Source organism: Tyto alba, unplaced genomic scaffold (genome assembly GCF_018691265.1).
Source record: "Tyto alba isolate M040663 unplaced genomic scaffold, T.alba_DEE_v4.0 Super-Scaffold_16, whole genome shotgun sequence".
In the NCBI taxonomy this organism is placed as follows: domain Eukaryota; kingdom Metazoa; phylum Chordata; class Aves; order Strigiformes; family Tytonidae; genus Tyto; species Tyto alba.
In genome coordinates this window covers 1,889,627-1,905,374 of record NW_024881278.1, presented here as the reverse complement: position 1 = coordinate 1,905,374, position 15,748 = coordinate 1,889,627, and the positions used below count along the sequence as shown (strand labels likewise).

The 15,748-nt window shown below is 37.4% G+C and overlaps 1 protein-coding gene across 3 annotated transcripts in view; it reads right to left on the bottom strand.

Moving 5' to 3' along the window:
* The window catches only part of TASP1 (taspase 1), an 87,507-nt gene extending 72,025 nt beyond the window's left edge, over window positions 1-15,482 (bottom strand). For all 3 annotated transcript variants that reach the window (XM_042789637.1, XM_042789638.1, XM_042789639.1), the window contains exons 1-5: window positions 15,256-15,482; window positions 12,269-12,486; window positions 10,361-10,428; window positions 8,709-8,777; window positions 219-339 (exon numbers count right to left, since the gene is read on the bottom strand). In XM_042789637.1, coding sequence (XP_042645571.1) covers window positions 219-339; window positions 8,709-8,777; window positions 10,361-10,428; window positions 12,269-12,413 — 403 coding nt within the window. In that variant the 5' untranslated portion in view covers window positions 12,414-12,486; window positions 15,256-15,482. The remainder of the gene's footprint in view (window positions 1-218; window positions 340-8,708; window positions 8,778-10,360; window positions 10,429-12,268; window positions 12,487-15,255) is intronic.
* Between the last annotated feature and the right edge of the window lie 266 nt (window positions 15,483-15,748).

The following is a 15,748-nucleotide window of genomic DNA, read 5'->3' as shown; positions in this document are numbered from 1 at the left end:
CAGTGAACTAATAAGACAGTATGTTACACAAAGCAAATTAACACCAAACAGTTTTTCAGGGAGCAGGAATGCCTCCCCCTTTTTTAAAGGTGGCAGAATTTATTTAAATGGGGCAGCATTTACAATGTGTTCCCCCCTCCAAAAAAAATAACAGAAAGAACAAAATTTATCTTTGCAATTAAATCCCTAGTTAGGTTTGTAATATGTAGTTAACATACCACTCAGTGCTCCAACTGCTCCAAAATTTAATGACTTTCCATCCATTATACTGGCATCACATTCTATCTCACCCAGAAGGTTTAGGTTAGACCCCAATCCTGCATTTGTAAAAGGAGAATCCTAAAAATAAGCACAAAACACTGTAAGGCCACATCCATAACAGACTCTATCAAAACCTTTGTGTAACTGATCTAACAACACTGAGCTTGGTGCAGTGCACTTTCTTATTCTAGTAGTTTAATCTTCCACAACAAAACCAACCACAGTTGGAACAGGGCATCTCAGATTACTACAATGGATACCTCATACCCTCTACAAGGTGCAGTATATCTCAGGTGTAACAAAGCCCTAATAAAAGAATCAATCACCCAACAATTAAAGATGATCATCTATATGCAAGCAGAAGCCTTACAGCATGACTGAAAAATCTCTCCCTCCCCCAAAATACACACTTCATTTTGTCCCTAACCCACCAAGTAACACTTAAGTAACATCTAATAATCACTGCACAGACCACAGTCTACATTTGAAACTCTTAAGTAAGACACAGCAGTAAAATACAACTGTACCTTTCCTTAACATTCTAAGCCTATGACCGAAGCTCTGCATGCAGAAATAAAGAACTGGCATCAGTAACAAGTCACTTTGTAAAATGTCTATTCGATCATTAGCATAAGGACAGTCATTACTATGATCTGAAAGTTTCTTGAATAAAAACCAAGGCGTATTTCATTGAAAGTATGGAGCAACATTTAATAAAGTAATTATAAACCTAACTCCTCTTTTATTAGCACCTTCTATAACTTTTGGCAAACTCAAGATGCTCAAACAAGAAGCTTTGCATGCTAGAATTAAACTCACCCATTTTTGCCCCCTTCCTGGCTGCTGCCGCCCCCACCCCCACCCCCACCCCCCCCCCCCGCCATGACTTTAAAAATGCAAAATGTCACAGTATCGCTGTTCAGGAGTCTCACTGTCAGCTCCATATAATCCCCTCTTTTTAGATGCAAACACAAAACAAGTACAAGACAAAGAAAAGTAACAGCCCAGAACAGCCACACAGTAAAATTTCAGAGATGCTACATGCTTTTGGAGTTTCATTATCATTTTTTATTACAACAGTATCACACCTTGATGTGAAAAATGGTTGTCTAGACCACATATGAACACGTCAATGAAATTACATGGTCATACATTTAAAGTACATGTAATAAAATCTGAATCAGGAAACAAATCTACTGAAAATAGCTCAAAGTTCTGTCTTAAATGTTAAGTGAACTGGTTCTTTTCTGTACATACTAATTTGTAATGAATACAAGGAAACAAAAGAAAGAGAAAGCACACAAATGAAATACAAATTTGATGTTCGTCAGTTAGCTTTTGTTAAGTTTCAAATGAGCAAGTAATGAGTAAATTCAAAACTTGTTTTACAAGAGGTTGATTCTAATTTGCAGAGATAATCTGAAGCATCCTTAGTGTTTGAGTCACCAAAACACTTATCTTCCTGAAGAATCATGAATACATAATGCATGATTAATATGTAATCGTGAAACAGACTGTAATCTCTCAGTGTTCTTTTTACACTACTCATCTTCATTTTCTGCTTTTTTCTTCTGCACCCAAGAAGTAGCACAAGATTCTATCCCATCCTATTTTATTCCACACCACAACAAATCTTCAAATTCATTGCGTATATTCAATGTGGCATTCATTTTGACAAATATGCCTCAGTAAATAAGTAAATTTAAAAAGATTTCAGGATAATGAAACATTTGCAGTATAGTGCACAGGGAATAACTTTCTCTACAAGGGGGAGAGGAGGGAGAATATGATTTTAAAAAGGCTACTAAGATGATGGCCTTGAAAAGGTGGAAGACTGCAGAGCAGCTGCTGGCTTAACCAACTTCATTGATCCCCAGGCCCTACAAGTATGAAGAAAATTAAGTCAATGAAGTTTAGAACAAAAGGAGCAGAGAAGTGATGGAAAGAATCTGAATGTGAACGGTGAAAGGTACTTGGAGGACAAAGTAAAAACTGGAATGCGTTAGGATGAACAATGCTTACTCCTAATGCTGTCTAAGTTTCTTGCCCATGGGTAATCAGAGTGCATAGACCTGCAAGCCTGGAGACAAACTTCTAATGTTCCCTTCAAAACAAACATTTGATCAGTGCATTATACTCAAAAGCATTAGCAAAGAGGAAGAATTTCTCACTCTACACATTTGTTACTGCCACGAAGCAAAGACAGCTGTTATCTTAAGAGCAGATGTCATGGCCAAATAAAGGGAGTAAGAAGGACCCATCAGAACAGAAGTCCTAGCAACACTGTCCAGAATCCTTCTGCAGTCAACACACAAAGCTCTCTACCATCTGATAAACATAATAATCAAAAGAGGGTAGGAAAAAAAATACAGGATACAGAGTGGCACTGGTTCACTTTATTTCTAAAATTCTGGATGTGCTCGATGTTTTAGCACAGCATCTTCCCTAGCACAAGATCAACGATGCACCAAGAGACAACTTATTCAGAGGATCTCAAGGCAAAGGGAATGTCACCTGTTTCTCCCTACAGAATATTTATCAGAATATGGTAGAATACTGGATAAGAACTCTACACCAACAAAATTGTAGATGCCTCTTTGGTGACCTAACTCTTTAATTTTAGGACTCAGAAGGAATGTTACCAGTGCAATCTGTCACGAGTAACTTCTCCAGTAAAAAGAAATAAAGACCGAATTCCAAGCATCTGTTCAAAATTACTGTGGAGCTTTACAATCAGACTGCACTCAATTAAGAAGATGGTCTCAGAATTGCCAAGAGGAAGATGGTCTACTCTGACTTCTCAGATCTGAAAGGTGATCTGATAACAGCTTTAGACAGTACAGGAACTGGGTGTGAACACATGGAATTTTTGATACATAGCTGAGTGTCTCCGAGATGAGATATAAAGCCTTTGAAATGAGGCAGGGAAAAGCCTTTATAAAAAATGGAAACAGAAATTCACACCTACTTCTGCAAATAGGCAAGAACATGAAATACACCACGCAAACACATCTCTTTTTGAGAACATGAGTCTCTGAAAAGTCTGACCAAAAGATTTCAAGACTCTGATATACGAATGGAGGAGTACAACTTATGAAAAGTAAAGTGTATTTTGAAATTAAAATTCAAGACCTTCAAGGAATGCAGAAACATTATTAAGCTAGAAGTGTGCATGCTTTCAAAGGGGGAAGAAAATAAACTGAGATAACTGAAGCAGCCTCTTCATATCCTCAGACAGAAAAATGCAGTACTGCAAGAACTATATGACTACTATAGGACAGGAAAGAACCCGATCAAAGCACGTATATCCAAGGAAAAGGAAGGGAAAGGAGGAAAAGGTTTATAATACAGAAGGTATCTTCAGGAATATACTTTTATTTAAAAAAACGAGCAGAGATCGGCCTTTAAGGAGACTGAAAAAGGACAAGAAAGTAAACCAAGCATGAGTTTTGCATGTTAACAGCAAGCTCTACCAGCGTAGAAAAGTAAAAAAGAAGGGGGAAAAGACAAGCAGCTCCTCAAAGCATTTTAACAAAACATAAGCATTCAATTACATGAAAAATACTAGACTACCTGGTAATTATTGCACCACTTAAGTATATCTAACTTACAATGTAAACCTGTAACAAAGGAGATAATACAAAACTTTAAGACGTGAAAGAGGAGTTTCATTTTCCCAAGTTACCCATTTTGTAAAAACTCTCAAGCTATCAACGGTATCATTTATATTTTTAGAATCCTTTCTACTTCAAGATGTATTTATAAATGCTCGGGCTGGCAGCAAACACAGGCATGCTGAAGTTTCTAGCTGTGGTCTAAGTAGGAATGCTTGAAGAAGTTACTCAACACTATAACAATCATAGCCCTAAATTACATCTAGGCAAATAGTTAAAATGCTCTATTTCCAACATGCATTAAGGAACATTCCATCCATCTTTGATACAGTTCTGGCCATGGTTTATTTGCAACTTTTTAAAGGGATTCAAAGTCTATGGGCATTTCTTTTTACACGCTGTAATTTTAAAATTTATTTTTCTGTGGGATTTTAGTGACAAGAAGTAATAGTCTACAAGGATGAGTCACATCCCTTTCAATTACACCAGCTAAAATGTTTTCAAAGAACACTTTTGTCACAGATTACTGTTAGCCATTCTGCTGCAAAACATCATAGTATTGCTTTTAACTAGAATTAACAACTTCCAGTTCATTACCCATTAAGAGTTCATCTATGGTGACTGCCTTAATACAACAAGGCCACTGGCATCGTGCTTTCATCTTTAAAGAGAAGTCCTTGGGACTAAGATTGTATATTCAAAAACCTTAATTACTATGAAATTAATAAATAAACAAAAACAAAATAAAAACAGTTCAACAAGAAACAAGTTCTTTCACTGCAAAATTTTGCTGGCAGCCATGCAAACCCACTGCTTGAGTACACCAACAGGTTCAAATTATCCTTTGCATTGCTCCACAACACAACAACAAAAAAAAAAAAAAGCAAAGTAAATTGAGCAATTTCAGTAAAGGAGATCAAAACCCAAAATGTGACATCCACTTCCCCACTAATCATATTAATTTCCAATTTAAATGATGTTCATAAAGAACATTCTACTGAAGTCAGATTAAAGAAACAAGTGATCTGCACACAGTATTAATAAACTTAACTTAGAAAGTTTGAAATATTCATCATTCTTTACAACAAACTGATGTTCTTGTCTCCAGCACCTGCAGACTTTCTGAAGTGCTCTATAGTCAAAGAAAAGCTTGAAATTGCACATTGTTCTCACAGCCAGCCATAAATGCAATCAGCATGTGGTTTTGTTGAAAACTGCGAGTTTTAAGGGGGGGTGTGGGGTGTGGAGGGGGACCTCCTCCATCCCAGAAAAAAGCTGCCCAAATCCCTTTGTGTTTCAAGAGGAACTCAGACTTCATATGGTGGCTGACAGCAAGAGTGCAAAAAGAAACGGTACTGCAATAATGTCTTTGCAGAAGCATCCAGTGTAAATGATGAGTCTTACGAAGCACCTTGCCCAGACCCATTTTATTCCCAAAAGCTGAAGGAGGTAACATGTCCATTTGTTTCTTTGCAATGACAGAGTTCACAAACTGGAAAGCGTAACTGCCTTTAATCAACTTATCAAATACAGCTGATGCTTACAAAGACCAGCACAGTTATTTTAACAGTATTTTGGGTCGGCTGCTCTTGTTACTTTGGAAGAGAAATCTACCTTCTCTCTAGTTAACTATTAGCATTGTGATCTTAATCACTGAACACAATTTCACTTGAGATTCATATGGTCTAGCAAAGAAAGGCTGTTCTTTCTCCATTTAGAGCCTGCAAAAACAAAACAAAAAGCAGACAGCATACCACAAGCAAACTGTCAGCTTGCTCATAAAAGATCAAGAGCAAGTCTTGCGCCTCAACAAGTCTTTGAAGTGATGCCTCTTGGATTAGCTGAAATTCTGTGTAATAGGAGTTGTGTAATTGAGCGGAACTGAGGAAAAAAAATAATCTTTTGTGACACTTCCACAAAAAGATATTTGTGCCTTGCAAAGACCACAGATTTTTTGAATACAGCATTGAGTCCTAGACAACTATGAAAGTGATTTTAAATTTCAGATAACCTCACAGCAATGTGTTCTACAGCAAGCAAACTACCCAGAAGTTACAAACAGTACTCCACAATGAAATCTGCTATTACATGTTATACAAACTGTTGTTGTTCTGTATCTTAATTTGTATTACAGTGACACGTTAACAAACACTGTTTTCATACAGATTTTCGCTGTGTATTTGCCAACTCAAAATGCTAAAGTACTTAACAAAAAGTCACTATTTTTTTCCAGCATAAACAAAAGGGTAGTGATAGCTCATTAGAGAGACAGTCAACATACAAACCTACATTTTTACCCATTGTATTTTGTAATTGATGAGAAAAACTATTATGTTTGCTCTGTTGACTTGCAACATGCAGTTTCTGTTTTCCATAGAGCAATAGGAAAAACATCAGAATTAAAACAGAAGATGCAGCTCCAGCAATGACAGAGATGTCTGGAGGTGGTGTTCAGAATGAGATATGAGTATATACAAACCTTTCAACATTTTGAAAGCTGGCAGTCTAACACTTTGGAATTTCTCATACCAGGTTCAAAAACCTGCCATTGCAAACCACACCATTTTCTGTTTTGAGTATACCTTTGATTCTTCCTCAATGTAACTGCATAGCTACGTACCTTAATTTAAAAGAAGCCCAAATCCCAAACCCAATATCCTTTATCCCAGTAATGGAGAGAACAATCTACACTTAAGAGGCTATAGAAATCACTTAATGAATAAATGAAAGCAAATAGTTACATTAATGACAACAATACATCCTGAACAAAATAATATTTAAACTTTAAAGCAGGAAAAAGGAAAAAAAAAGGGTTTGTGCAACAGTACATGTAAAAATATTACCTGAGACAATTATAAAACCAGAAAGTGGAATGATGGCAAGCATCACCACAACAGTAGCAAGACAAATGGGGAGAAAAAAGTTGCTGGTTGGAGTAACTGCATGGTTTAATTTTGTCTTAAAGCCATAGCTTCTTACAAGATGTCACTTCAGAGTTTTTAAATCTACTAAAGGAAAAGAAGAAAAGTCTCTTGGCAATAACAAAAACAGATAAAATATCTACCCTGGGCACAGCTGCAAAAAGATATATAATAGTTAACTTAGGCTTCTTAAAATATGTCGTCTTCTGTGTAGCTCAGGAACACAATAAAAAAAAAAAAAAATCACAACACAAAGTAGATTTTTTTATTTTTTTTTTCCACTGAGGAGGGAACTGACACACAAAACAATCTTGTGGAGTAACCACAGCCTCAGGTGGTTTACGGAAGTTCATGATAAATAATTCTATTAGAGAGATACCTTTTGTTTTCACATAGCTATATTCTAATGTGTAAGATAACACATGAAAGCATATTTGAACAGTTCAGTGGAGACCAAAAGTCCTGTTTAAAGCCAAAAAGCTTGCCAAGTATGACTGAAGTCTTGGCTCCCAGTCAGCATGTCTAACACATATTAAAATACGTACTGCCTGCCTTACGCTAACCCTATCAAGTATGTTAATTAACACTTTCCCAACATATGCGTAAGCAAATCCATCGCTAATCTTCTCAGAATACTATCATAAATTCCAAACCCAGGAAATTATTTTTACATCACAACGCTTACCTTGCCTTCCTTCTTTACTAATAAAGTTGGAGAGGAAGCAGCAATTACTCCTTACAGGAGGAGTACCTGTTTCAATCATTACTGCCATGAGGGATTAGTCAACCTGGGACAACCACCAAACTGCCTCATTTATATCCCAGAAATTCTTCTAGCTTTACTCTCTTCTACATTATTTCATAGGAACTCTTCACTAAAGTCAGATGCTGTAACAATCTCACAACTCCAGAAAGACACTTTTTCAAAAACCTCACAGAGCTGCTCATCCCTTTATCATTACCAGGACTATCTTAATTAACAAGTACCACTTTGAAATAAAAGCATTACTTGTCCTATTCTTCTACACAGTTCATCATAAAAATCAGAAAAAAGCATTATCTTACACTGAAGACACATTTCTCTGAACAGCCTGCTTCTAGTCACTTATCCTATCAGGAATCATAGAGGTACAAAGTAAAAAACATAAGAAAAAAAGCCCTTTCAAACTGCATTAATTTAAGTGCATAGCAGAGTATGTTGTTGGACAAATGAGAACTTAAAATTCCTACTTCATTTTCACAGAGTCCTTTAATTAGATGGAAAGACAAGCAGCATTCAATTTAGGTAATCGCTTCTGTAGAATTATCCCAAAGAACTGAAAAAGGTATGAATAACACATCCCAAGAAAGCATACTCAGTGACAATTACCTCGATATAATTACTACATGAGAGTGTTAATAGAACTACTAAAGACTAACTACAACTAAATTCTTTGGATCATAATTTCAATAAATGAAACATAATTCAGCGCAAGAAATTAATCCAAACAAAAGGAATGAGGACTTATCCTAGAATTTCTAGTTAACATGTGATCAGTAGCATGATTTTTTTCCATGAGAAGCTGAGCCAGTACAGTTTGTCTATAGCTTGGTAACTCAGAAATAAAGCTCCCTACAAAGTGTTCAGTAAATCTTTAATGCCTGTATTTATTCTTGAAGGTTAAAGGCTATCTGATAAGGCATACACTAGATGACAACCAAATTGCACCAACTAGAACATTTTTATTCAGTTTGCATTTTTAAAGTCTTTAAAGATATTTACTCCAAAATACAGTGAAAAAGCAAAATATAAAATTAGCATAGTACAAAAATGGAAATCTCAGTAGATTTCCCATTTGAATTAATACCTTCCTACAGAAAAATCTGGCAATGGACCCAAGAGACATATTTACTACTAGTCAGAAATTCATACCTCTAATTCTATAAGTGCTGCAGTCACTGCATCTGTTGCAAGAGCACCAGCCTGTAGCTTTTCAATTGCCTGGAAAACAGAATTTTTAATTGCTGATTAGAAAATTCTAATATTCTGTGACTGAGCCCTACGTTTTCCTAATCCTGTACGAAACAAAATCTTCACCAAATTAGTCTGAAGTGTAAGAAAGCACAAAAACAAGAGGCACTGGAAATAGTATGCAGCATGTGAGGGCAGATCTGAAGGCATGATTTTACTACTCCGACATTGTGACACTGCATTTAGTAGCAGGTTCCATCATGGTCAAATTAATAGCGAAATAAATTGTTATACCTGCTGTCCTCAAACACTTCAAAGTTTCAGTCAAGAAGTTTCTAATTTCCTTCCAAGATTCAACAAAAATCCCTAGTACCATATATGGCAATTGTCATGAAATTGAACAGAGTCTACAAGTGAGCTCATCTAAAAGCCAACACACAAAACCAAATCAATTAGGATAATGTCATCTTCAAATTATATACACACACAAAAATGAACTTCTAGAGCCTAATGTTATTTCTTAGATCCATAACAGACAACACCATACAGTCAGGTTCTCTCAGCGAACTCCAGAAACCAACTAGGGCTACATCTTCACTTGTAAGACAAACCTGGGACTGTTTGTTCTTCATACAAGTTATTTATGTTGGCTACCTAGCTTAAGGAACCAAATGGAATCTCAAATTAGACTTAAGTTCAACAGCAAACAACCTTTTTTCACATATAATTAGCTGAAAAATGAGTATCAACAGGGCTAATGCACAATTTTAATAAAGCTAGTGTTAAGTTTGGATGATTTTTGAAGCTTCTCATTACAAAATTAGATTGTTATTAGGATTGAGCAACAGAACTGTAAGATGAAGTGAAAACTATCAGAGGCCAATTCTGAGACTCTTCTAAAAAGCCTGCCAAGCTCCCCAGCTCCTTCTCCCTGGAGAAAGCAAAAGGCATTAGAAATTTTAGAGACAGGTCTTCCAGCATCTCATTCAACACTTACTAGACAGGACTTGCCAGTTCCAAAGCTAGGTTCTTGGAGGACATAAAAAAAATTCATTTCAATGGAAATGAAAGTCTTGACATTTCTGCCTTTCCAGCTCTGCGAAAAGAGTTTTGATTTTTTGTTTTGTTTTTCCCGTTTCTACCTTCCTTTCTACTACGAAGTTCAGAGCTATCAAGGAGAAAACAATTTTAGAAACCCCTGCATTCATGGAGCAATCTGGATGCTAGAGTTTAAATAAATTCCAAAAAGAGTGGACTTTGGTGAAAGAAAATTCCAGATGCCATATTTAGGTCCCGAAATCCCAGAGCTTTGGGAACAGTGCGGGAAGCTGCAGGAATACTCCATGTAGGTACCACTGTGACCTTCTCCTGTTCCCCCACTGTTCCTTTGGTGTCTGACATTTGCCACCGCTGATGAGAATGTTGCTGCACATCACAGCCATGCACTCAGTTGACTCTGTATCATGTTAACTGTTGCTGCTCCCTTTTTCCACCAGAAATGCCTACAGCCTAAGTAGCTAAACCCAGGTATGCCCATTCATACTGAAGGGACAGTGCTACCAAATATATTTCTTGCATACCAACTATAAGACTGTGGAACTGGTAAGACATACCTTCTGACAGGCTCTTTTGCACACATGCTTGTATTCTTTAGCTTTGGATTCGGAATGATAACCTGCACCTACAATTAAGGCAAAAGAAAAAGAGATTAGACTACCTGTCAAGACTACAACCTATAGTTCACACAAAGAATGATACAGACAGATACAGCCGTCCTTATCCTGGATTACACTGGCATTTCCCATTTGAATCAACGATTGACAACTTCATGCATTCCAACATTAATTCAAATACACTCAGTAAAATATAGGTTACAAAACAAATATGCAGAAGCATGCAGGTACGAATCTCAGTGTCATACAATCTGTTCCTGTAAGCATTCTCTAAGAGATTACAGTTTTGCTCATTTTTGAAGAATTTCCAGCATAGCATTTTTATTTATTGTCCATCATTGGGCAAAACCCTTTGATTTAAGTCAAACTCCAATTTTCCTTTTACTGCTGATTTGCAAGTTCGCAATCACCATTCTGTTCATCTCCTCGTGTTTATGCTGCATTTTTAGGGCACATTACTCCTGCTTTAGAACCAGGAGAGTTCCTGGAAATAAAGATCATATAAATTTTTTCACCTTTTTCTCATTTTCAGTCCTTATGTCTATCCTGTTGCATCTAACCATTTTGCCCTGTTTTGTAACCACTGCCCCCTACTTCCATATCTGGAAGATTTATCAGTGCCTGCTATTCGACTAAGCACGGCATCAGAAAAAAAGACAAGAAAAAAAGACAAGACTAGCACACATATTTAAATTCCAACTTCTTCTGTTTTCTTGTTCTTTGAACTCGAAAAACATGCTTTTATTTATCTCAGCTTCCCTTTCCTCACCTTTGGAACTGTTAGCTTTGAGAAACTCTGCTAAAATAAATTTCAACACTACCAGTGAAAGAAAAATAATTTTAAACAGAATGAAGTAACCCAGTAAAGGACAACATGTTGAACAACTCTATTTGCTCTTAAAATACCAAGGTCATCAAATATCAGCCTAGAATGAGTTCTGTGAGGGTGGGTTTGTTTGGGTTCTTTTACCTTAAGGATTTTATAAACCAAGTAGCATGTTGCTTTTTCAAATATTTTAGGTGTCACCAAGCTAGTTTGCTCAATTTCACCTCAAGTCATCACACATATGCTAAACCAAAATATACAGCCAGATATAAGCATCACCAATATTTTTAAGATTAACAGTATTTAAGAAAGAACCTATTAGAAAATCATTTATGAATAAGACACACATAACACATCATTTTTGTATCACATCTGAGTAGATGACCTCTTCATTACATATGGAAATAAAAAGTAATTCACTTAAATACAAACAATATCAAAAAAATGTACTTGGAGGAAAACTTTCAAAAGAGTAAAAAAAAAGTAAAGTTCTGCAACAAATGGCCTAAGGAGGTTTCAGAAAGTCTTAACAATACTGTCCTTACAGACAAGCTAGACAAGAAACCATCAGTAATGAAACAGCTATGTTTCATCTTTCTGTAGGGCAAAGAAATAGACTGAAAGGTCTCTCACACTTTGTAGATTTCCCAAGCTTAGCACATAACTGCAGAATTTGACATTTTATAACCATTTCATTTATGGATTTTGTTTGGAGTTTTCTTTGTCAAGGAGAAAAAAAACAAAACAACAACAAAACAAAACAAAACAAAATACCAAAACAAACAAAAAAAACCACCCCAAAACAATACATTCAGAACACCCAAAAATCTACACTTTTATTAACAATTTCCAGAATCCTCCAGCCAATGAAGCTTCTAATGAGACTCTCCACTCCCAGATTTACACCCAAAGTTGTCACTTCATTAACATACCAGTAGTCCAAAGACAATATGAAATTTTAGTTGATATTTAGTTCGGGTATGCACTATTTCCGTTACATCTGTTACAATTCTGCATCTTACCTGCATGGACAAGCACAAATCCCACTCGTTTCCCTCTTTGGGTTTGCTTTGTTTCGGGCTCTTTGACCACCACTTTTACAGCTGTAACCTGAGATGATTTGGAAGGTAACACTTCTACTGAACTTATCCCCTTCTCCATGATCATACATTAGGATCACCATCTTCTACTGGAAAAGAGCATCCTTCCATTCAAAAATAAACTCAGGAGAGGAATCATCCTAAAACCAAATCACATTAATATGTTAGATACTGATTTCAAAAGATTAATTTAATACAAATAACTTCAGAAAGAACTTTGGGAAGAGAGGCTTGAAACAAGGAGAGTATGCCTCTTGAACGAAGGGCTTCTAAGCTCTGCCCCTTCCCTAGCTAACAGTATTAATGAGACGCAAAATAATCAAAGTCCATGTTGCAAGTTGAAAGCAGCATTTTCATTATGGCTTAACTTGAACCTAACAATCCTTCCTGACATTGTAGGGAGTTGTTGATACAAGGCTTGTCCATGACTGAAAGCTGCTTTCCATGCTCTCCTTTTATTCAGCAGCACAACTTCTCCACCCATCATGCCTAACTAGTTTCCAATGTGATGATGCTCCACAACCTTCACTTCTTAAAAGTGTCAGTCCATGCTTGTGTGGGAAGTCCTAAGCAGCACTGTAGCAATGCTGGCAAAAGCTGAAAGACAGTATATATGGTTGCATGGCAGAATCTCCTATCATCAAATCACATCCTGGCATCTGCCTGCATGATTCTGTGTCTACATTTTATGTAGAGGATGTAGAATCCATGCATTAACATAAATTCAATTGTCATGTAGGAAGTTACAAACATGTGCTCCAGAGAGTTGTAGAATATGAGTAACACATAATGCCATACCCCTTCCTTTCTTTTGTAGGAAATAGCTATTTAAGATCCTGTAATGAACTCCTACTCTTCCATACTTTTTTATCCCTTACCCTTATTATTCTCCACTAATTTACAGAGGGGAAAGAAAAAGAGAAATTAGCTTTTTTTTTTATGGCAGAGTATTTATTAAAAAATGCTGAATAAGCTTAAGCTGCTGAAAAAAAGTTTGCCTAGATAAGTGTAAGCATATCAACCGTGATTATTAGTTAACCACAACATGCTTAAGTTGATCTCAAATAAGTTAGTAACCCTGTTTGGTTTTGATCTTAACCTAAGATATTTATAGAATTTAACATTTATAGAAAGGGAACGGAAAAACTGTCAGTATTTTCCAGTATACAAAACAAGAGTGTTCCCAAATTAAAGTACAGAACTATGTATTCGTCAGGAGTCAGACAACAAATACACTGTATTTACTGTTCCTCTTATCCACAACCTAACACATGTTAATCCTGACAAAATACTGTTTCTCTAGTTCAACAGGTAAAATTAAAACCAGAGACATTCTACATGTTGAATTAATTCAGGAAGTAAAAAAGCATAATGTTAATGCATGAATGGAAAAAACCTCCAGAACATATTAAGATATTCCATTATGATGTCTATCAATCCTTTCACCTTGAAAGGAACTGCTTGTAGTCTAAGAATACTATAAAGTTAATAGAAACTTTAAAAAGTAAATGTTTAATACACGGGATTTAAACCACAGATTTTGCAAATACGATATGGCTTACTCCAGCAATTAAATACCACACCATTTAGACAATAAAAACAATGCAAATTATATTTAGCAAGATTCAGCACTGGCACAAAACAGACAAACTTGCTGGTTTACCACAACCACCCTTTCAATAATGAAAATTAGCACAGCTTTCTAGGAATTTATTTTTCACTCATCCTTTTTTAGATGCAAAACATTTATAGGCATCTTCATATATTTTTAAGTTTATATTTTAAAATGAAATATGAACTTACTGTTTTAATTATGAATATATATACCTATACAAAATGAAAGACCAGTACAATACACAGACTCTACAGAGAGAAAAAGCATTTATGGACTACATCCGATTGTAACGGTCTCCTGTATAAACTTCAGAGCCAAAAGTAAAGTCCTAATCACTGCATTTACTTCCTTTTTGCTCATACTTATGAGGAAAGCTCCAGCAGCCACTGGCACAGGCAGCAAGCTGAAACACAGTCTGTTTCCTACAAACTCTGCTTTGCTGCATCTTGTTACACCACACAGAATGTCATTACAACAACAGAGGCATGACAAAGAAGTAAAATGACAGAGGAGCAAGTAAGGAATGTATATTCTTGCAGAAATGGAAGAAATAGCGTGGTGGTAGGGAAAGTGATAATGATGGTAGGTAAATCAGTTTTGAAAATGAAGATACAGATGCCACTTAAAGACTAACTAATAGCATAACTCCAGACTGAAAAACCTAATTAGGTCTTTACATACACTTGGGTCTGAAGATGCATTTATTTTTGCCAAACAATGTATAGTCAGCCTATCTCAGTAATTTTCTTCAGTTCAGAACACTTCCTCCACATCGACTGAATCTTGTCAAACCCCTCTTCAAAGCCTTTCAAGTTTCACTCACAAACCTGCTGCTTCCACTTTGTAACCACCTGTTGGACCCAACCTTTCCCATTCAAGCTTCTTCTAGGATTTTTCTGTTCTCCTTCCTGGCTGCCATCCATTCATTACGTCTGATTTCATCCCTCCTTGTTACACAGCTTACTTTTCTACATCTGTACAGCTACAGAAATGGTGGAGAAACACGCTCGAGTTTGGCTCCTGCAGAACATTAACCATGATGATTTTAACATAGTAGCCCAAAGCACTTATTGAGCTGAAACAGTAACACCGAATGCTCCACAGGCACTCAGAAAAATGTAAATAAACGTGTCACACCCAACGTAGAATGTCTCAGTCTTTCAGCGCGCTTGCCACCGGCACTACAGCTGTTCTATCGGCCCAGAGGTGACCCTCGCCATCCCCCCTCAGATTCTAAGCCCCTGCCTAACGCTCCCTGCGCGGGAAACAGCTCTATAAAAGAGCTAACACTTACAAATGGGGCAAGGACGTACACACCCGTGCCTCCGTCCCAATACGGAAGTTTGGTTTGAAGAGCTTTTGGGTTTTACAGTGAGGCCTGGGCGGGTGGGTGGGGAGGGAAGACGAAGAGCAACAGGGCGAGAGGGAGGCGCTGAACCCCGCAAGGGAGCAGCCGAGCCCCCGCAAGGGATCGCCTCGACAACCGAGAGCGAGCAGCGACCACCGAGAACCCGACAAGGAAACGAGCAGCCAGCAGCCACGAAACGAAAGTAGAAAAGAAACTTTTATTTGGGGGGGGGGGGGGGGGGGGGGGTAAAAACAAAAATGCTGGGCGAGACCGGCCGCCCCACCGAAGCCCGCCGGGAGGACCGGGCTCGGCGGCACAAACCCCGCCCCAGCGGGAGGCGCGGCCCGGCGGTCCCTCAGCCCCGTTACCGCCTCGGGGGGGCGAGGGCCAACGGCCGCCGCCGGGCCGCGGCGTCGCCGTGTCAGCGCCCGGGGGCGCC